Source organism: Cariama cristata, unplaced genomic scaffold, assembly GCF_000690535.1.
Source record: "Cariama cristata isolate BGI_N322 unplaced genomic scaffold, ASM69053v1 scaffold15853, whole genome shotgun sequence".
NCBI classification, from domain to species: Eukaryota; Metazoa; Chordata; class Aves; order Cariamiformes; family Cariamidae; genus Cariama; species Cariama cristata.
In genome coordinates, this window is record NW_009607935.1 from 10,586 (window position 1) to 32,721 (window position 22,136).

Consider the following 22,136-nt stretch of genomic DNA (forward strand, 5'->3'; position numbering starts at 1 on the left):
AGCGTGCTTAGGTCTCCTTTCCTCAGCTAGACAGTGGTGCTTCTGAAGTCTCAAGTTTGCCAAGTTCAGTCCCTGAGCTGTGGTTCAGGCTTAGGTGCCTGTGTGAGATTGATATTCCTAAATTCTCCTTTCGATGTAGTAAACCAGCTGAATTCCCTGAAATGATTTGAGAAGTAAGCAGTGGCATTAGTAACCTTAACTTTGCTCTATTTTGTAGAAAAGCTCAGTGGTTCCCTCCTCTCCTTGAAGGAGTTTATAGCTGCATCTCTCACCTTCTGCTTGGGGAGCAGTGCTTCGTCTGTCCCGTGCATGCAGGAGGAGATGTGGGGCTCTTGAGGCCGGAGAGCACGCACAAAGGTGGGGATGACTGCCGCTGTTAGGTGAGCCCTGCTCCAGGAGAAAGGGCATGCTGACTTACCTAGCCCGGGGCAAAATACTTGGACAACCGTGAGGAGTTGTTCTCAGATCCATGTTCTGACCATGTTGTTCAGGTTTGGCTTCTCAAGAAAATCAGAGACCAGAGCTGCTTCTGGTAGGTCCCTAGCGTGCTGGAGCGCACAATGGCATCAGGTGACAGAAATCTGGACCTGTTGAGGTGGTGGCAGTTCTAGATGGGTTCAGTCTTGGGGATTTGCTTGCCATAGGAGCAGTCCTGATGAAAGTGTAGTGGCTTTATGTCTGTCAAGTGCCTGGCAGGTTAGGTACCCAAGCGCTTTGATGATCTGGGGTTTACAACTGAAGTGCAGTGAGTTTTGTTGTCATTTGACAGTTCAGGACACAGGCATAGTGTTCATGGTGTGACTTTATCTGAATGAGTGAGAACCAGATTCTTGTAAATTTAGCCTGAAGATAGATCTCCTCTCCTATGTGTCAGTGTATCAGTACCATTGTATCCTGTGTGGGGCTTCAGATTATTCTTCACTGGCTGTGTACCTGAGCATGGCTTCGTGGTTTCCTACAGACTGCTGGATGTTACCAGTGAGCCCTGAAAGAGTCACTGATTTTAGCAGCATAAACCCTCCCTGTTGTTTCTGTGGTACGTTGTGCAGTGGTAGGACTTGAGCCAGCAGTGGCATCACTGGGTGGAAAAGAAGGTGTTCCAGGCATTAATTATGCATACTGGAAGAGAAGATTATTGTCACCAACTCCCTAAATACTTGGGCAGCAAACCAATTCTAAGCATGTAGAAATAGAGTTTTGGGGACAGTATGCTGTTCAGACAAATGAATGCATGAAAGATGTTACTGCTGATCAATCCTCTACTTTAAATTATGAATGATCTTGCAGTTTTTTTAAATGCATAATAAATAACTTCATCTTTTCTTTTTAGTTGATGTCCATCAGCGTATTAGGTGTTTCTGCTTGGATGAGAGACTACCTGAATAATGTTCTCACTTTAACTGCAGAAACAAGGTAAAGCTTTCCTTAAACCTGTTAATCTGTGTGGGTGATTGATTGCGGTATATGTCGTTCATTCTGTATGGCAAGTTTCCTGATTAGGATTTCTAGAATTAGGAAGCCTTCAGTTGAGCTAATTACTGCTTTGTTGAAAGGTATATTTTTGACACCATTTCTGGCATCAGTTGAAATTAGAGAAGGGGGAAAGATATGAATTCAGTCTTGTTTTATTCCTCTGCCTTTCTCTACTGACAGGGATCAATTTTTGGCCCTTGGCCAATATGTAACCATATTATATTACTGTTTCATTTTGAATACTTTATTCATTCCAGAGATTTAGGAATGCTGTTAGTTTTGTTACAGCAGTGCTTATGAGCCCTAGTGATGGAACAGGCCCTTGTGCTACATACTGTGCAAGTGCAGGAGAGGAAGATCCCTTCCCCTCCAAAGAGATTTCGGATAATGCATTGCTTTCTGGTACCTGAATGCAGCATTTCACTTTAAAACCACGTAGAAGAGATTTCTGTGAAACGTGTAAGGTGCTGGAAAGAACGCATCTGATAATTGACCGTTTTTATTTTAATGGCTGTATTGCATTTTTCTTCTGTATCGTTTTTGTGTGATTATGCTTTTTTGATTATGGTTCTGATGGGTTTTAGGGTGGAGGAGGCTGTCATTTTGACTTATTTTCCTGTGGTCCACCCGGTCATGATTGCAGTCTGCTGTTTCCTCATCATAGTTGGAATGCTGGGCTACTGTGGAACAGTGAAAAGAAATCTGTTGCTCCTTGTCTGGGTATGTTTCATAACCTCCAAAACCAGCTAACTTCTGCTTGGCTTCAGCAGTGTAAGAAAAGTTTTAATCCACAGGCACTAGATAAATACTGATTATTTTTTATTACCATGTTGAGTTATGATATCGGTGAGGAAATGTAATTGCAAAGCACACAGTAGGAAAGAATTTATTGCCTAGACTGCATTATGCTGTGACTGAAAGACAAGCAGTGTCTCATTTGCAAAATTCCACTTCATTTAGTAGAGGAATTGCTGAAGGGAAAAATAACTCAAACTCTTAAGTACTAATAATTATGGGAAAGTGAGTCTGAGTGCTCTGAAATAAACCCTTATGCTACCCTTTTGACTCTTGCCTGTGCAATAGCTAAATAACGTAGACTTTGCTTTATCCCCGCAGTTGATTGTGTATGTAAAGAAACAGCATTTGTAGCTGATAAAAGTTAATTCTAAATGTGTTCAGAAGCTTTGCCTTCTCTTACGTGGATGTGGAATTTTGCAGTTGCATTTGGTTGTGAGCAAGTTTAAAAATAAATTCCAAGTACCCAGCTTTTTCCTTTGTTTGGAGGCTACATAACTGAGCCAACAGCAGCTGAAAAGCAATAGTCTCTCCTGCGCAAGGCTCTAAGTACAATTTGACTGTGATGAGGTTTCGACTGTCAAGGGAGCCAAATGCCTTTTTCTTCCTTTGGAAGTCAATGAGTCTGAGGACAGTTTAAAAACAAAACCCCAAGAACCCCCAAAAAACCAAACTTCACAAAACAAAAAAATGAAAAAAAAAAAACCAAAACCAAACAAACGAAACAACAAAAAAACAAAACCAACAAAATCAAGAAGCCCATCAGACTTGCACAAATTTTTAAAGGTTTAGAGTTTAAAAATATTTAGACCATTGGCAACACTGAGATCAAGGAGTGCTGTGTACCTGTATGCTTTTTAAAGGTCAAGCTTGTAACTCTTTGCAGAGTTGCGCCTTGTCTTTTCACATGAGGATAAGCAGGATTCCAAGCAGTCTGTAAGCCCAAGGGGATGGGAGCAATGGATGTGAAAGAGGTGTATCAGACTTGACTACTGTAATTGCAGTAGGAGAAAGTGGACAGGTAAAATTCTTCAGCTCTTGAGAATATCCAGGAGTCTTGCACAAGTAGAGTTGGGCTTCTGCTGTTTTTTCACTGCAGTGTGTGTTGGGTTCTCCCAAAGTGCATACGGTTGTGTTTCTCTTGTGGATCTTTGTGGACTTAAGTACATGGTGCCTGGACCTCACAAATTTTGCACAAAATGACAAAAAAAAAAAGTTGACTGAGATTTATGCAGCCTTTGCTTTTATCTAGCAGGAAATATTCTAACTGCAGCTAAAACAGTTAGGAAACTGTACTGGGGGTTTTGTGTTAAAATGTCTTTTTTTATTTGAGAGAGTTGGAGTAAGCTTTATTTGAGACTTCCAGCTGAAGGTCTGCAGCAGAATTGTTCCTCAATTGCAAGAAGGCAAATGCTGTTTCTCCTTTTGGGTATTTGTTAAGTGTGTATACAATATGAAGATTGTTGTTTCAAAGCTATGTAGTTAAGAAAAATGCTTATTTAAATCTGAATACTTTATAGTAATGTAATAGTCATGCATTTTTTGTTTCTAGATCTTAACCTTGCAAAGTTAAAGTCAATGGGAACAAGTTCTAAGACAGATATTACTTAGTTACGAGTAACGAATAATCCAAAATAATGGATTAATGTAATTTCATACCATATAATTATTTATCTATAAGCTTTCTGACATACCTTAAAAGGGCTTTGTACATATTTTTGTTTTACATAAATATTGAAAGTATTAAAAGATGGTAAAATTATTAACCCTTAGTTTTTATGATAAGATTATAAGATTATTTTCATAAAGTGTTTTTTATTTTATAGTGGTGATAGTTTTTAATGTGAATTAAAATTAATTAAATATATGATGTAGACCAATGCTACATAGTTTCTGGGGGGAAAAAAAGTTATGGTTTTTGGTATAAGCCTTGAAAAAAAAACCCTAACTAAAATTAAAATGAAAATTCAGTTGAAACTGGTTTTGGCCTTCAGTTTATTTAAACTGCCAGTGAAAAGAAGAAATCATTTATAGCTTTTAATGCCATCTGGAAATAAATTATTTAAAGTGTGTTTAGGCAGTCAAATTATACTAAATCAAAACAAGACATTTCTATCATTTTATGTTGCAATATTTCATTTTCAGGAGCCTGAGAATTTGCTCTTGCTAAGCAAACTGATAAGCAAAACTAAATGATATCTTCCTAGGTATGTCATTGTCTTTGATTAATTGTTAGATGAATGTAATCGTGTTATATCACAGAAGTATGCAGACATAAGTCAATGCCTCATTCATCAGACTAATCTGAAAAGTGATGGATCAACAAAATGAGCTTTTGTACAACCAGATGAACTAAAAGAAAAGAACCTTCATGTGAAACATTAACAACCTCTTCAATCATGCTTTTAATCTTCTTTTTGAAGTACATGAACAGCCGTAATGATGGCATGCAGAGATATTTGGATACAAATCTTGATGTTCCTGGCAGCATGCTAATTGCTAGTGCTAATGTTGTTAATTGAATTGGATTTTTGGAAAATCTAATAAAGCATAAGGACCATGAAATATATATATTACAGTCTTAGATATTTTTAATACATCTGAATACATAATTATTTTCATTTGGTTTTGACAGTTTATTTTGCAATTAAATGCTTGAAACCTTCCCAGCTTCATATGGGGCATAAATATAAATAGAACTAATGTTTACTCAGCTTAATAGTAGGAAAATATAACACCTCAGTCTTCTGAGGTGCATGCTCTGGATTATTTGTAGAACTAGCATTTTAAATTTTAATTGCTTCAGGAATACATAGTCCTGAAGGCTAGTTGATATAAAGAGCCCATGTGTGCCTTAAACGTCTGTAATATAGTTTTGTTGAGTGTCATGAATGACCAACATCCTCATGTAGAAGTGGCTGTGATGCCAACCTAAACTGGAAGATCTGGACTCTTCCAAGTTACTGATTTGAATGTATAAAAAGTCCAAGGAGGAGAAACTAGAGTCCAAGTTTTATCGTGCTTGTTACAGTTTTTCAAACAAGATTCTTTAAATTATTTTTTCAAATCCAGAACCATCCTTTGTCTCTTCTCTTCTGAGGCTCTGTACATTTTGGATTGTTTATAAAGTCTGTTGTGCATGTAGCCTAACTAAAAAAAAACACCAACAAACAAAACCAAAACCAAACAAAAAAAACAAAACAACAAAAGCCCACAACCCCCATGCTTGTATTTGTTAAGAATAGTAACCTTAAAAGTGTGTTAATTTTGTTTTTAAATTCTTGTTTTATTAAAACAACAAGAGTGAACTCTGTTGCTTGACAAGAAGAGCTTCACAGATATCCCACTGGAAAATATTTTCCTGGCTGGAGTTTTCATTGCAAATTCTGGCATTTATAACTATGAGTTTTCTGTAATTACAGCATTCAAACAGCACAGGATTCAAATTTGTCTGCATATGTTTTCACAAAGGGAAAAACTGTTAGAAGTATTTGATGGTCAATAGGGCAAATCCTTTTACTAATTTTTCTCATAAAATTGGCGGAGGAATAAGTATTGCTCAGAGCTAAATGTTGTTAGACCCTGTTGGTGTGTGGTCAACAGCTTATTAACTCATGGTGGAACCTGGTTATAAATTGGAACTTGGCAGACTAAATTGTCCATTAATTGAGTTGAAGCACAATCAGAGAAACCGTCATTAAACTAAACTGAACTTTTCTTTAAAAGCAGGCAGACATTTCATAAAGAGAAAAAAATGAAGTGATACCATGCTTTAGTTGAAAAGGTAAACTGGAGACGCGGGACAAACCAAAGGTGTATGTGGCTGTTTCATGTCAGTAGTTCTCAGCCAGCTAAATGCCGTATTGGTGACAGTGATTTCTCTGAAGTCCATCTGAAGGATGGCAGGGAACCACTGACTGTATTACCACATGGGGCAGATTCTTCTATACCCATACCCCCATTTCGGTCCATGTGGATGCAGAGATGATAGGGATGGTTAAATGTGGACATCTGCTGTGTTGCAAGATACCAATAACTGCTGACATCTTCCTAGAAGGTGCTCTTACTCCGTGTGAAAAGTTAGCTGCTCTAGAATACCACAGCACCAACTGTTCTGTAGTACTTGTGGCTACAGTTGGCATGAATTAGTATGAGTTTAATGATAATTAACTTTTTTGTCTTTGTGGCAGCATGTATTTCTGCTATGATACGTAATATAGGCTATTTGTTCTGTAATAATGAAGGACATTTGTTCTGACCCATGTGGGCTCTTACCACAATCACAACTGCTCTGATACCTTGTACTAACATGTGGCGCTGGACTTGTTATTTACCAACCAGAAGTATTTCTTCATTATTTAACTACCAAGCGTTGAAAGGGAAGAAATAACTGACAAGCATACTTGGTGTAAACCTGTGCAGTTTAGAATTAGGACAGAGACGGAGTTAATTTTCATATTTTGTGCCTTTTTATCAGCAGCTCATTTATGCATATCGTGTGAGCATGAGTTAAACGGACATTTACTAGACAGGTTGGCCTGCCTTGTTGAAAGACTGGTTTTATAATACTGTAGTACAGGTTTGATGAGAATCCAGTACTATGCTAAAACTCAAATTCAGATTGTCAGTGGGTACATAAGGGGCTGGACATTTAGCTTGCATTTTGAAGTGCTGCTTGTTTGACATTCCACTTGTAAGAAAATACACTTCAAGTTCACCAATTTTTGTTACACCCCCGTAGTTTCAGATATGAGCAACTTTCTCAAGAAAATGAGTACAGAGCTATTTTTTTTCCTTTCCATATTTTTAACTGTCAATTCAAAGGTGAACTGCTTGAGGAGATGTCTGTACTAATCATTATTAGACATCTTTTTCCTTTGAAATGGGGTAAAGAGTAAACTGCTTTCCCATTCAGATCAGGACTTTTAAGGTTCAAATTCTTAGATTTTGAGGTCGGTGTTGGTGATGCCACAGTGTCACCACAGAAGAAGGCTGGGCTTTGCAGGAGTGGGTGCATTCTGCAGGGCTCCCAGCGTGGTGGCACGGACTACATTGGTCCTGGGATCCCGTGACGACTTCTCTGTCTGCCTGTCTAAGCATGAGGTGCACTTTGTTGGTCTTGTCTTCTCCAACATAAATCTACAGCACTGTGTATGTGCTTAAAAGACTTCAAAGGCAAATGCTTTGAAACAGTGCCTAATGTTCTGAACTAGGAGAGGGAGCTTACAGATGAGAGATACAAGGTGCCTAGCATTATGGGTTATTGGGAGGCATTTAGAGATGAAGGGTGCTGCAAGCAAACAAGAGCAGCAGTGTATTTGAGCAGCTTGGAGGGAGGAGTGATGGGGTCAGGAATTGAGCTGGTGGGAGTGTCCAGGTCTTCTTGCAAATGCTTGGCTTCCGTCCAAGTGTTTGCTGTGCTCAGGGTGATGATCTGCTTCCTTCACCCTGGCACTTAGCAGCTGCCTTGAACACACAGCCACATCGTACCAGCCCAGAGGCAGCACGGTACTATTTGGTGCGTTCATTCAGTGGCTCAAACTAACAAGAACTATCCAGCCCCATGAGGGCTGTTCAGGGAAATGCCTTTGACTTAGGATGGCAAGATTGGACAGTGTGGTTATGATGCTGTCAATTAATTTTTTTTTTTTGCATACTTCTGCAGTAATGAAGAGCCACTTGGTCATCCTTTTGGAAAAAGGTAGAGTGCTAAATTAAAAGGGAAATATCTGTTGAAAGCAGTCATTTTATGGTTGCAGTATATTTTCAGCATGAAACACACTGCCTGGACTTCTGTGACACGCTTTTCACTGTGTGCTATACTTCTAGACTCACCTGATGGAGGTGACTACTTTGTCTGTTCTTGGGTACATATGTCCTGAGTATTGATCTTTTTAGGTGTCACCGTGCCTGGCCTCATGATCCAAAACTTTTGGAGCAAACCTTGTTCCTTTTACCTCCCTAGTTCCTGTTTTCCCCCTTTCCCACTTGTTACAGTGTTAATATATTCCTTCCTCCCTCCAAGTCTTTGAAAGCCATTGATACCCAGGGCAGTAGAAGAGACTGAGATGACATCAGAGCTGAAAAGGGCTCTGGAGTGATGCTCCCTGGTGAACAGAGGAGGGAAGGTAGTAATAGAAAGGTTGGTGAAGTGGAAGAATGGAAGTGGGTACCAGGAAGGTACTGAAAGGACAGGGACTGATATGACAGTAGGTTCAAAGGACTGGGGTTGCTGAGGCTAGAGAACTGGCAGTGCTACCGGGATGGGAACAAGGGATGCTGCATCTTGACTGAGAAAAGCAGATAGGGATCTGCTGAGATGGTACATCATCTTGCTGCCGTAGTGCTGTTATTTTCCCTCTCTTTCCCAGCTCCTCTTTTCTCATTGCTTGTTTGCCCAGCTTTTTTTCCTCTGCTGAAAGGAATAGGGAATGGGAGAGTCCCTGAGAGCAAGGAAGGAGTAACTGAGTAAACAGATCCACAAAGCCCAGCCAAACCTTGTGTGTCTTGTCTGAAATGCAGCCCAGCCTCACCGATGGGGCACGGCTTGACACTGTGGTTCAACTGCATTCTTGTTGCCACAAACTGGAGTAGATAGATGTCCTGTCAGGTAAATTAATCTCTTTTTCTTGCCTCATCTTTCTCTTTTGACTAGTTAACGATGGAGATACTTTGCTGTGTGCACAGGGGCTGTGATATGGATTTTTATATCTAAGAGGACTTTTTCACTCAAAATGGTGAATATTTGAAGTGTTTTGGGGCATGCTGAGGCAGAGTTATTGGGTGTATCAGGACTGAATTGGTCTGTTTTACAAGGGAAAATGATTTTCTTGACTAAAGAAATGTTTTTATGGTGTTTAATTTCCTTGGTAGAAAATAAAGAGGGGGTAGAGAGATGAAGGGAGCTGCGTTTCAAAAATCTGTGCAGAACAGGGAACTTTAATTTTTAATATGAAGCCTATGAAATAAGGGGAGAAGGGGGAAGGGAATATTTTAAGCCGTGAGGAAATTATGGTCTAATGCCTATCTTTACCCATGTCCTGTTCAGGACTTTACCATGACCTTGCGACGACCCTTATTCCTTGGAGTTCATTGACTTGAGGTAATTAAGCCTTGACCGAATAAATCCTAATAATTGTCCGAAGTGTGCATTTGCTTATTTCTAAAGTAATACCAGTTTCCTTATATAAACAAAGATTAACCGTTAAAGTAAAAATTTAAACCAGGTCATTAATATCTCACAGAAGAATCGAGAGTGTGAAGAAAATTCTAAGTATTCATAAATAATTTTCTTTAATTTTTAAAAAAGCAAAGGAGTCAATCAAAATAATTTGGACACATACCTTAGAAAATTAAAATGTTCATTGCCATCAAAAATGTTTGGTTTTTTTTTTTTTAATTCAGAAAATTAGTTACAAAGATTTTGGAAAAAATGATAACTATTTTGATAAAACTCAGTCTTTTCAAAGGTCGCAGGCTTTGAGACATTTTGATAAAATTTTGTGATCTGGGAAACAAAATCTAAAATACTAGAGATATTTGATCATTTTGCTGTGGAATGTATTTATTTTGAAGACCTGGATGGCATTCAGTAGCTGATGTTGTAAGTTGGTGGTTTCAGCCCATTTCCTTGTTGGCTTGTGACTGAGTCTCTCACAAATTTCTGTGTTGTCAAACGAGTAAACCAAATTTTAAATTGGAATGACAAATGAACTGCTAATCCCTTCAGGGCAGGGCTGAGGGAGCTGGGGAGGGAGGAAGGAGGGGCAGGGGAAAGTTTATACTGCTGGAGTGGATAAACAGAGGATTTCAGTTTTCCATGCAGCTTGTCTGACTCCATTTAATGAGTGTTTGTTTGCTCCATTTTTTTAAAAAGTATAGCTGGATTAATCGTTAAAATAACCTCATCGGTTTGTAAACTGTAACAAAAATAAAAGGTGCCATAGCCTGTAACTTTCTGAGGGAGGAAGGACTTCTTACTAGTTTTCGCCCAGAAAGAGTCTGGTTCCCGTTGGTGATCCAGCGGAGGTGGTGGTCATCTGATGTTTCTCAGGGTGCAGACAGATGTCTGGATGGCTTGCGTCTCAGGAGAACAAGGCTGACGCTGTCAGGCTGTTAGCCGTTGGGAAATGCTATGCATAACCCTCTTAAAATCTTCTGGCATTTGTTTTGCATACCATATACTCCAGTCTTTTAGAGATTCCCGTAAGGTTTCATTCTGCAGCTGCCTTACTCTTGGAATCTCCTTCTCTCCTGCTCTTCTCTCCCAGAGCTTTCCATGCCTCTCTTGCCATATGGACCATGTTGCCCAAGAAAGTGGTGTGAGCACCAGACAGCAAGTCTGAGGAGGCTGGGCTTGCTGATCAGTTACTCTTCATTTGCTCTGACATAAGGGTTGTGGTTTTTCTTGAGCCGGGTCGGGGGGGGAAGTTTTATATCTTCTGGGAGAAAAGAAAAACGCTTGGGAGGAGAGCGGTAAAGCTTGAAAAAAGATGTTTGTTAAATGAAATACAGAGCACATGAACGATGATTCATTAACTACACTGATCCTTCAAAGAAAGGCACATTGGCTCAAAAATGGAAGGATTTCTATGGTCTTGTAGACCAGGTTCTCCAAAAGCTGCAAGACCCCCAATGCCCTCACTTTTCTTTGCTGTGTTGCAATTTCTGATTGAGTTGTTAGCCCCTGTCTGCTGTTGCCATTTGCTTTCATATACAGAATGCTCTCTTGCTTTCTCACTGTCTGGAAGTGGGCTTAAGAAGAAGTCAGTATTTGAGTGTGTTGTGTGGTGGGATGTATTTGTTCGCTAGTAGGGTGTGAGGTCTCGGTTTTCTAGGATGACAGTAGTTAACTAGGAGGCTGTCAGAACAGGTGAAATAAGGTCCTCATCCCAGTAGCAGGAGCATCATGCAATGTGCAACTCAGAAGGTTTGAGGAAGGCAAAAAATGAATGAATCCACTCTTGTGCCTTTCTAGTTCTGATGAAATTTGGGTTACCGCAGAACCTGGTCTCAGTTTGTGTTTTCGCGAGTTGCCTGGACTCTTGCTTCCAAATCACACTTCCAAACTGCAAACAAAATGATCACACCACGTTTGGTACAAGCAGGATCAGGAGAGCATGACTGGGGATGTGTTCAGGTCTTTGATTCTCCTTGTGCGTGGGCTAACAGGTTATAGTAGCTGAATGTTGCTATGAATTGCATTCCATAGGTCATGGGCAAAAAATTACCGAACCCAGCTGTAGCAGAGCAAAAAACCGACATACTTGGGTATGCATGGCTTTAGTACGGCTACCCTTACCTGCCTGGGCTGCTTGGTACCGGAGGGCCACAGTGACTGGTTGGTCACTAAGTACCCTAAGTCTTCAAATTTCTGTGAGGGCTCCTGCTCGTACCTTCGTTCCTCGCACAATGTTTACACTAGAGTTTGGAAGGGCATCCTCAGAGGACAGTTGGGTGGTTTTTGTACCTGTGCCAGTGGGATTATCGTGGTAGCTGATAATAGGGCAATGGGTATTCACATTGCCCTGGCTATTGCTCTGAAGGAGACTACTGCAGGACAGTAGAGTTTTAACTCTAGTTTTCCTTTCCTAAAATTAATTAGAATTCAGTATTTCCGCTGTCAAAAAATCTCTGAAAAATTCTGTGTCCTTGGAAATACTTTGGAGAAGGGCATTTAAAATAGGGACTGGGATGGGAGGAGGAGGAAAATTTTTATAAACTCCTTCCACGTACTGTGTTTTCTGAAGTCCCAGTTTTTCCATCATCCTGTTGCCATGTCAGTAACAAAAATAGAAGGTTATTTTTCACCAGTTTTTTTTTCACCTGTTGCCTGAAAAGCATGGACATATTCTAGTAAGTGATTAATTGCAGGAATTGTGTGGCATATTCAAGACAAACAAAAAAATCTCTAGAACTACGGTAACAGTTTTGTATTACATCTCTGCAAAAAAACCCATAAACCAGTGTCCTTCACACTTTATATCCTTCCCTGCAGATGCTCGTGATTGCAACAAAAAAAATTCTGTACTTTGTGGAATAGGAAGCCATGGGGGAGAGATATTATGTTGAGAGGAACTTCATGTATGTGCTGTTCACCATTACTCTCTGAACAGAATGGGAGTTGTTGGAACAAACACCTTTTCAACAAATGCAAAATATCTTAGATTCAGTAATAGTGATTTCCTGTTTGCATTTGCTATTTTTATTTGTGTTTGCATCTAAATGGTTGAGATGATCAAGAAAGAAATGTGTTCCTCTAACGTATGTGGTGGTGCTGGTGATTTGCTTAATTTGGTAGAACAAATAGAATAGCAAAAAAACTGTCATCATTTAATTAGGATAAATTAATTTTGTAGTTCAGTTTTTAGCCTTAGATGGAGAGATTGGAAGACATTTGGACATATGCCAGAGCATGTATGCTCCATGTATGGAGCACTGGCATAGGTGGAACTTGTACCCTGTTATGGGATGCCACTGTGGTTTGCAGGAATTTTATTCAGACTAAAACTTTTGATCCTATTTAGACAGTTGATACAGATATTTCTAAAAATAGTTTTGAATTATTTTGATTTTTTTTTAATGCATATTTGAAAATACCATGTACCTTTCTAGTGCTTTGTCAGGTTCTGTTAGCCTTTATGCAGGTAGCTATCTGAATAGTCATCAGAATTAGCACGAAACTTTTTACTTCAATGCTAGTTCCCATTTTTGGTTTCTTTTTTTTCTGCCTTTGATTATTTACTTGATGATTAGCTCCCTTCTGTGGTTGAATTTCATCATCATTGGATTTCCATTTAGTATGTTCCACTATCCCACTGTCCTTTCTGTCTTGTATGTGAATTCCCTGTAGAAGTGGACTTAGAGTTGTCTGACTTGCACGACAGAGAGCAAGACCTCTCTGGAGGCTGTTATCAGTTGTAATAGCTGAGTATGATCTGGTAGTGTCTTTGCACTAGTAGGTAGTATTCATTGTGGTGGGTTTCCATGCTGTCGGTGTGTGTGATTTCTGCATCGGAGGTTTCAGGACAGGATGAGGATGTCAGCTGTGGTCACTTTTATGTCTGTACCACATGAAGAGTATTCCAGCAGAACAGGATCTGGTGATTACATAGGGAATATCTTTAATAGCTTTCCTTGGCCTTTCATCCCTCTGCCTTTATCTCTCTCTGAAAGTGGTTTTCACACTAATGACTTTGTTTCTATTCCCACTTCTTTCCTGTTTACTGTCTTGCACAAGAGAGGAAGGGGACCAGGATTCTCCGGGACTCCAGAGTCCCCAGTTCCTTCACCTCTGTTTCAGGACTGATGTGCTGGAAAAGTACAGTTTTTTAGGCCTCCGCAGGCTGTCAGTGCTGCAGCTCTCTGCTCTGAGGATGGAACCATGCACACGTATCCATCCATTGCTGCAGAAAAAAAAAAAATCCACGTGCTTGTGCAAGGTTCCAGTTATTAGAGGAGATGCTCCTGTTGGAAAGCTACTGCTTTGCTGGGCTGCTACTTTCCTTTCTTCCTCCCCTGTGGTCAGTGGTGGTGAGCAAACTTAACGAGGTTGCAGGAGAACCAGCTCCTGCTAATTGACAATATCCATTTGAGATTGCAGGGATGCTGAAGTTTAGAGTCTTGGCCCCATGCGTGTCTGTGACTTGGTGAGGAGCAGTACATGCCTACTGCATTATTTTTAATACTTTTTATTGGCAAATATTTTTACGTTGTTTTGTTACTCTCAAAAGAGTATTTCCTACCAGCATTTCAGTCATCCAGCTTCTCTCAAGGAAGCAACATTTTAGCTTTTTCACAACCTTCCTTGCATAGCCTGACTAGGTAGAGAAGGTTAGCAATTAGCAATTGCTAAAAGAGAAATGGTAAAAGTCTGTAGGATTTGCCATGTAAAAAGGTCTTTAGTTCTGGAAGTGATCATGGCTTTGCATGAACTGCTTGTAGATTATTTATTTTATGATAACTTGTAGGCACAGTTTTGAGCGTAATGCACAGTTGTGCTTCTCAGTGAGTTAGTCGTCTTTACAAAATGTAGCCACGCAGCCCATAGGAAGAAATATTAAGCCTTGCTTCAAAACCAAGTCCCTGTTTCTGGCAAAAAGCAGAAGTGCTTAAATGCAGGACGATGCATTTGGCATTCAGACTCCTGTGGGAATTTAATTGGGGACAAGGAATAAGCATTGAAGCCAGTAATAATTTCTGTATTTGGAAGATGGAAATTAAGGGTAATAAATCTAAATAGTGGTTCGAGGGTTCCCCCCCCCCCAACTTATATAAGAATTGTTTTGCAAAGCATTACATTTAGAGAGAGGTGTACAACTCCCCTTGAATAGCAGAGTGAAACTGAAGCTCCTGTGTGCGAGTTTGGTGTGCCTGCAGTTGCTCAGTTCCTAGCATGTTTTTTTATGTGTCTAAACTCTGTGTCTTTTCTTGTCTTTCGCCTTACGGACAGAAGATGTGCTTTCTCAGGAGAGGAGGCTTGATTCTGCAGTGCCCTGATGTGTCCAAATGTGGCTACTCAGGAGGGCTCAATTCCTGGCAGACCCAGAAGTGGTTTATGAGTGAATCTGGCTAAATAGTTGTCTATCCTGGGCTATATTCAGTAACTGGAGAAAATCTTGGGTTTGGCTCTTCTTTCTCTAACTGCTGCTGCAAGTACTTAATTATATGCTGACAAAAATGAGGAGGTCGATTGTTAAGGCTGGTGAATGAATGAAATGTTACGAGGAACTGTAAATTAAGAGTGTTCCAGAGAATGCCATACATACACTCCCAGGTGTATCGCTTTCACCATGATCAGTGAGTTTTGTATAAGATTTGAGGATAGCAAGCAGTCCCAGGCTTGTTATTCAATTAGAGTATAAAACCACTGAAATTTTTCTTTGACAGCTGAGAAATCAAATTTGCTTTTCACTGAAACGTTTAGTTGTTCTCGCTCTCAAAAATGTCAGTATTAGCCTTAATTAGTCCTTAAACATTTTTTGAATGCATTAAAAGAGCTAAAGCATGTGGCATTTTTTCCTGCTTTTGAAGTGACTACTTTGCAAAGTAGATTTCCATGTTTGTTTAAAGAACCCTTTGCATAACTTGCAGGCACTACAGTGATAGTGGATACATTGTCTAGAAGCTCGTGAGTTTATTTTTTTAGAGAAAGCGTCATTGTTCGTACAAAGTACGAGTCAGATTTTTTTTCCTCTCTTGGACCTTTGGAGGATAAACGTGTTGGTTATTGAAGGCCTATACTGGAGCTCTGCATGTGCTTACAATGTTGATTTGTAAAGATATGCGATGTGTTGTTCGGCTGTAGTGACTATGAAGATGCAGTGTAACGTGGTGAAGACTAGTAAAACATGACCTCTTTTTTTCAACGCCATCTTTATTGAACAGACTTTCGCAAGGAGAGGGTATGAATACAGGTTTCTCTTGAAAATTCACACGAGTATTTTTGCTTGCACATTTTTAATTTGACTGTTTGCATCTAGAAACCTAATTCAGAGTTGGATTTGATTAGCAAATTAAGGCAAGACACTGTTCGGTAGCTGCTAAGGTATCTGTGAATTACTCAGTTCCAGACTGGGTGAATGAAAAAGGTGCTGAGTAGATGACTGTTAAATCCTAACCCTTGTGGATTTATATTCTCTATTTTAAATAATAAAGTTTATTGACCCTTTAATAGGAAAAAAAAATATACTCACTTACCCTGAGTGCATATTTTGTATCTTACACCTGTCTTAAATAGATTCCAGAATTAAATTACTAAATTAGAAGCCTGTTGGCATGTATCCTGTTAATGGAATTCTATTTTATATTGTGATGGTGTTCCTTTGATTTCCAAATAAAATTAAAATCCATGAAGACTGTAACTTGAAGTCTTGTGTACTGAGAACAAAGGGGAGCTCAGTCCGCTGTCATGGGAGAAAGTTTGGAGTCAAGAATAAATGGAACTATACTTGTGCTTTAAATAAAAGATGATTGGGTTACTTCTAATAGAGAACACCAGTTAAGGCAGTCATAATTTACATGCAGCTTTATCATGCAGTTCAGAAAGGGTTTGTTGATGCTTACAGAAGATAGTCATACTCTTTTTAATCGCAGCAGCCAGTTTTTCTTAATCATCATTACCAAGACCTGTACAGCTTATTTGTTTATACATGTATTTTCTATTTTCAAATGGTTCAAGGATTAGATCTTGTAATAGACAAAGATATTTCAAACCATCTCAATAAATATTTGTACATTTATCCCTGACCTCAAATATCTAAATCACTTTGATAAGAAGATAGCTTTCAGGACCCTTCTTTGCTTCTGTCTTGTCAATTTTCTCTCTCTTTTTTTTTTTTTTTTTTCTTCCACCTTTTGGCTATTAGCATGATTTGGTTATGTTGCTTAAATGGATAGAACTGAAAAAGAGATTTCTTTTTTCCCACATATCTGAGGGGAAAAAAGATTGTCCTCTTTGCAACTGTTTTAGCATAATGTGTCATGATAGCCTAGTACTCTTGGGCAACGAAGAAATGAATTTATTTTCCCATTGTAATGTTTATATGCTTCATGTTTAGGTCATGTGACATTTCTTATTAACTTAACTTTAGAAAGTTTGCTGCATGAATCTTTCGTGTTTTGGTTACAAAAATGCATTTCAGATTCCATATTTTCAGTCATATGTAATGTTAATAATATTTTGAGATGTCCTTTAATATTGTTAAGACATTTTTTCAAAGTTAACCGGACTATTCAAAAATAATTAAGACCATTCTGTTTTCTGCAGTACTTTGGAAGCTTGCTTGTAATATTCTGTGTTGAACTGGCCTGTGGTGTTTGGACCTATGAGCAGGAAATAACGGTGAGTCAGAAGAGGAGGCTGCATATTTTCAACAGAAGAAAACAAAGATTTCCATTTGCTAGCTGTTTTCTAATTGCTGTAATGTTTATCTTTGTTCATTATTCTGACAGTCTCATTTCAAGTGACTGCCTTTTTTTTTTTTTTTTTTTTTTCCAAACTGAGAATTCTTCTGGGAAAGCTTGTCTGTCTGGAAGGTCCTGTCTGGGTTTTCCCCTGTGTTTGAGAGCCAAATCCTGCAGCCCCTGATTTAAGGACTTTATTTTTTGTTAATTCTTGCTTAGGTAGGTTCTCGTTGAAGTCAGTGGAAGTTTTGAGGGTAAAGTATGAACATCAGGCTTAAGATAAGTATTTTGAGAGAGGAAATGTGAGAATTTGAAGGGATTTTTGCCCCAAAAGTTCTTCATGTTTTAAAGAGCTATAGCTGAGTGTACTACATTATAAACAGATGATGTGTTCTTTCAATAGAGGACTTGCTGTATCCTGAAATCTTCACAGTGCCTCCACAAGCTATAAATGCCAGTTTTAAGCAAAACATGTCTTAGCTATAAAACATGCTTCTGTAAACTTGTGAAGAGGTTTTATCTCTGTCTAGTTTTTATAGCTGTACCTACCTTTAATTTTCAAACTGAAAACTTGTAAGCATCGTGCAAGAAGTGAGGATGAAATGAGCAGAAATTAAACTGAAATGTTATTCTGCTGGCTGCTATAGCCTTACGTCTTGTACTCGGTCTGGTACGTTTTTATGAATAGAAGAACAAATACTTTCTCTGAGCTGCCAAGATATGCCCAATATATACTGGTCTTTCCAACAGTGAGTGGCAATTACATTGCAGTAAGATGGGAGGGAGCCTTCTTGATATTTACATGGTACTGGGACCAAAGGAATTCCTGGCAGATCTGAAGCCTGAAGTTACATGGTGGCACTTTGCGTCGGCATTCATTCCCTTGCAGTACAGATTCCAGAGGGGATGTTCTACTATAACACTGATTAAGGCTATCCCTTCACTTTAAATGTCAGCTTACGTTGATGCATTTTAAAATTGGGAATGCAGACAAGAGGCATGCTTCATCCTATGGGCACAGCTGCCCTCTGCGGGGGTTTTGCCAAGGATGACAGAACTAACACCCATCTTTCCACAGAAATCTTGTCAGTGGAAGCTGCCTGAAATAACATAGCCTTCAGTGCACTGGTACGTGCCTTCTCCAACCTTCACTATTCAGTTAGAGAACCTGAACTTATGTTGTGTTTTAGTGTGACACCCCCCCCCCCCCAAGCTTTTAGTTACCTGCTATGCTACTGAAACCCAAACCTGGGACAGTTTGTAAAAGCTGGCATAGCCCTACCATATGTTAAGGCGCTGGTGATGCTGCTTCACTCACAGCTGTCCCTGCACCCCTTTGCCAAAAGAAGCAGCGCTTATTTCCATGTCTGCACCTTCTGCAGTGGGGTCATGGTGAACCCAGATACTCCATGCTCCTCTGATGGTTCTGCTTTCTCCCAGGAGTTCGAGAGTGTGAACATGAACATGCAAATAGAACAGAAAAAAAATCTCTTCAGCAACTGCCTTTCTTTTTTTGTCTTTTTTCTTCTCTCCCTTTATATATGTCTTTATTCCTAATCTCCTGAAATATTGTGTTGGGTGTCTTTTTTTTTTTCTATTTCCATACGATTTCCTCTTTTTATTCCCTTTGTCCTAACACTGCTGTTCTTCATGTGATGAGGTGGGCCGGACTCATGTTTCTTGCTGCTGAGACCTGTAGGGAATGTGGCAGTCTGGAAGAGCATAGTTGTTTTTTCAGTTGTTCTTTCATACCTGTGCAGGTCACTTCTCTAGAGCATACTTTCTGCTACTGTACTTTATAAAAATAAGAAGACTTCCCATTATACCCATGGGGTTAACTTGATGTCATGTTGGTTTCAGCGTAGCATGAAATCACACGAGTCCCTGGTGGGTTTCAGAGAATCAGTTGGCATTAGTGCGGGTGGGTGATGTTGTCAAAAATGTCACTGAGGCATAACCGCCTCTGCTAATCCAGTATGGGCTCTTCTTGGCGTATGGACAAGTTGCTGTAAGAGTTGCTTGTATAAACAATTTTCCTTCTAGCTCATGATAGCTCTCAGCGTGAAGTGTGCCTCATGACTAATTTATTCCACCCACAAGATTGAAAAGCCAGTGTGGGTTCTTGGCTTACTTAGGCATTGGTCAAGCCTTGATACTCGTTAGAAAAATAATAATGAAGCTCGGCAAACCAATCTTTACAGAACTTATGCTAAAATCAAACCAGCATCTCTAGTTTTTGTTTGTCTACACACTAGAAAAGTGTTGGTGTATAGTCAAACAAATGCATCTCAAGATCATGTATTATTGTGCACTACTGCATGCATGAGCTGATGGGAAACCATTTAGTAAATAGATTGATGTCCTTAGTTTGACATGTTGGCAGTCTTGGAACAGTCCAACACACAGATTCCAATATCCCTCCTTAGCTCCAGTATTCAAATTGTCTTCCTACAGTGGGGTTTAGTTTGATTTGACTTGCTTTTAATTTCCTTCTCTTACTTCTTGATTATTATTTTTTCCTGCTTTCCATTGTTTTCATAAAGAAGTTGGACGCCTTGTGTTACATGCGTAACCTTGGACTGTATTCAACTCAAATAAGATAATAAAAAAATAGTCCAGCAAATATGAACTTAATTGCAGTGATATCAAATATTATACAAAGAAAGCAGAGTGCTAACTTCCAACGCAGTGGAAAGAGAAATGTGTTAAGTTCAAAACCAAATTATTTTATTATAGTGACCAGTTGAAACATTTGTGGTAGAAATATTCTGTGATACTGGTTTTAAGTATTTTTAGTACTCTAATGCTAACATATTTTTCATGTAGACAATTGTGAATTTGGTGCTTTATAGCCTAAATAAAAATTCTGTTAAGTGACAGGTGTGTAAAATTTCTGGGATATTATTGATATATTCATACTCATAATATATGAAGCTTTACCAGCACATCAAAAACATAGTATATCTTAGCAGCACTAATGAAACATTATCAAATGTTCTTATTTGGATTATGGGGTCAGTCAGGCAGTAATTGTCCCTGTATTTTTGTAGAGCATCTAGCACAACAAAGTCCAGGCTCCTTAGGAAGTATTGCGGTGATTTTTTTTTTTTTTCTTAGATTACATTTATTGCTATTTGCAGAATGCCCTTACTGTTCACTCCAAATAGAACAGGATAGCGAAGTCACAGCCGCAAAGAGGAGCTGGGCTCTCCCGTCCTCCACATGAAAGCTGATACTGCAATTGTGATTTCTTTCACCATGACTATTAAGGCTAATGGGAACAAGGCAAAACTCAGCATGAGTGGTATGTGTGCCTAGAAGGGCAACCACAGTCTTCAGCTCCTTGTTTTAGTTTGGCACACTGAAATTTGTGCTGCTGGACAGAAGTTGGTTTCTTATCTTGACTCTTAACTGCATTGTATGCCAGATGCCATAGCACTTGCTTCTGTTGTTTCTAACAAATTGCTGACTGAGGGCCATAGTCTGACAATGGAGAACACCGGCACCTCACTTCTGAGTAGTCAAATTTGAAAGAAAAATACTTTGAGAATCCTTCTTTCAGAAGAAAATATTTACAAGGCAATGAGTGTGTGTGAAGAAAAAAATTCACAGGGCCTCATTGTCTACACTTCCTTGTTACTGTTCTTGAGCAATGTACTGAAATAGAGTACATGCAGGATACCTGTGTGCAGGATTCCAGGCAAAGCCAAAAAGCCACTGAAAAGACTCTCAGGGTAGAATTCATCTCAATTAATTTTATATATTTAGAAGATGAATGTTTAAGTTTGCCTTAGACAGTGAAGAGAGACTTTGAGAATTCACTGGATTCTTCTGCAGTGTTTAAAATATGTATCTTGAGATGAACTGCCCCACGTGGCTGCCTGTTTCTCTCTATTGACTAAGACATCAGGGAGATACCTAAACTGGGGCAAACAAATGCCATCCCTGATGACTTGGATGGGACTTAGTTCACGTTTTATGCTAGGTAAAAAAATCTGGCAATGATAAAATTGAATTGTTCCCAGCTATCTCTGAATCTCTCCGAAATGCAGCTCCTTTTCCAGGGTACATTAATTTGTAAGCAAAGGATACAAATAACTTTTTCCTGATGTTTTAATAAAGGCTTGTAAAGTTTCAATATCATAAAAATTGAAGCACTTGTTTTCCTGTTTTATTTGCATACAAAGTTATTTTGGTCATAGCACTTAAAAGATCTCGAAACAGATGGAAGTTCTGGGTTTGGAGGCACAAGCCAACTGATCTGTTGTGTGAATTGTTTCTCTTTCCTTGCTCCAGGTTCCAGTGCAGTGGTCCGATATGATCACGCTGAAAGCTAGGATGACCAATTATGGCCTACCTAGGTACCAGTGGCTGACCCACGCTTGGAATTTCTTCCAGAGGGAGGTAAGATGACAATTAATTCGTGAACTGAAGTAATACATGTTTGGTAAATGTTATTTATCTACTAAAGGAAAAGGTTTTTAACTGAATAGGTAAATAAATGCAAGTTCATTTCATGTGAAACCCTGTGTAGTGATGATACCTTTTAATGTCACTTGATATTCAACTCGTGAGCTTTTGTAGGCCCTAAAGACACTAAAATGCCAAAAAATGTTACTAAATTCAGTTAAAGTGCTAACACTGTCTTCTCCTTTACCAGTAAGGTTAGGACATCAGCACCTTTTAGGTTTATTATAATGTTTAAGAGTATGATGTATATAAAATTAAAAATCTGCAGGTAAGGTAAAATTAACATTTCTGTATGCTGTTTTAATGTTAAACTGTGCTTCTCTTCCTGTGGGCTCTTTTAGCTTCCTTTCATGGAGCTGTCATGGTTAAGATATGTGTTTAGCTGGAAATGAGTGGGAAAGGTTAAGTTTCCGAAAAGATGCCAACACTGTCTCTTTGGCTGAGGTTTGAGAAAGTGATCAGGGTTTTTATTTCCTTTGACTGGGGGGGGGGGG

The 22,136-nt window shown here is 39.1% G+C and overlaps 1 protein-coding gene across 1 annotated transcript in view; it reads left to right on the top strand.

Moving 5' to 3' along the window:
* The first annotated feature begins 1,333 nt into the window (after window positions 1-1,333).
* The window catches only part of TSPAN12 (tetraspanin 12), a 30,941-nt gene continuing 10,138 nt past the window's right edge, over window positions 1,334-22,136 (top strand). Inside the window, exons 1-4 of the mRNA XM_009696941.1 lie at window positions 1,334-1,413; window positions 2,058-2,193; window positions 17,036-17,110; window positions 21,469-21,576. Coding sequence (XP_009695243.1) covers window positions 1,334-1,413; window positions 2,058-2,193; window positions 17,036-17,110; window positions 21,469-21,576 — 399 coding nt within the window. The remainder of the gene's footprint in view (window positions 1,414-2,057; window positions 2,194-17,035; window positions 17,111-21,468; window positions 21,577-22,136) is intronic.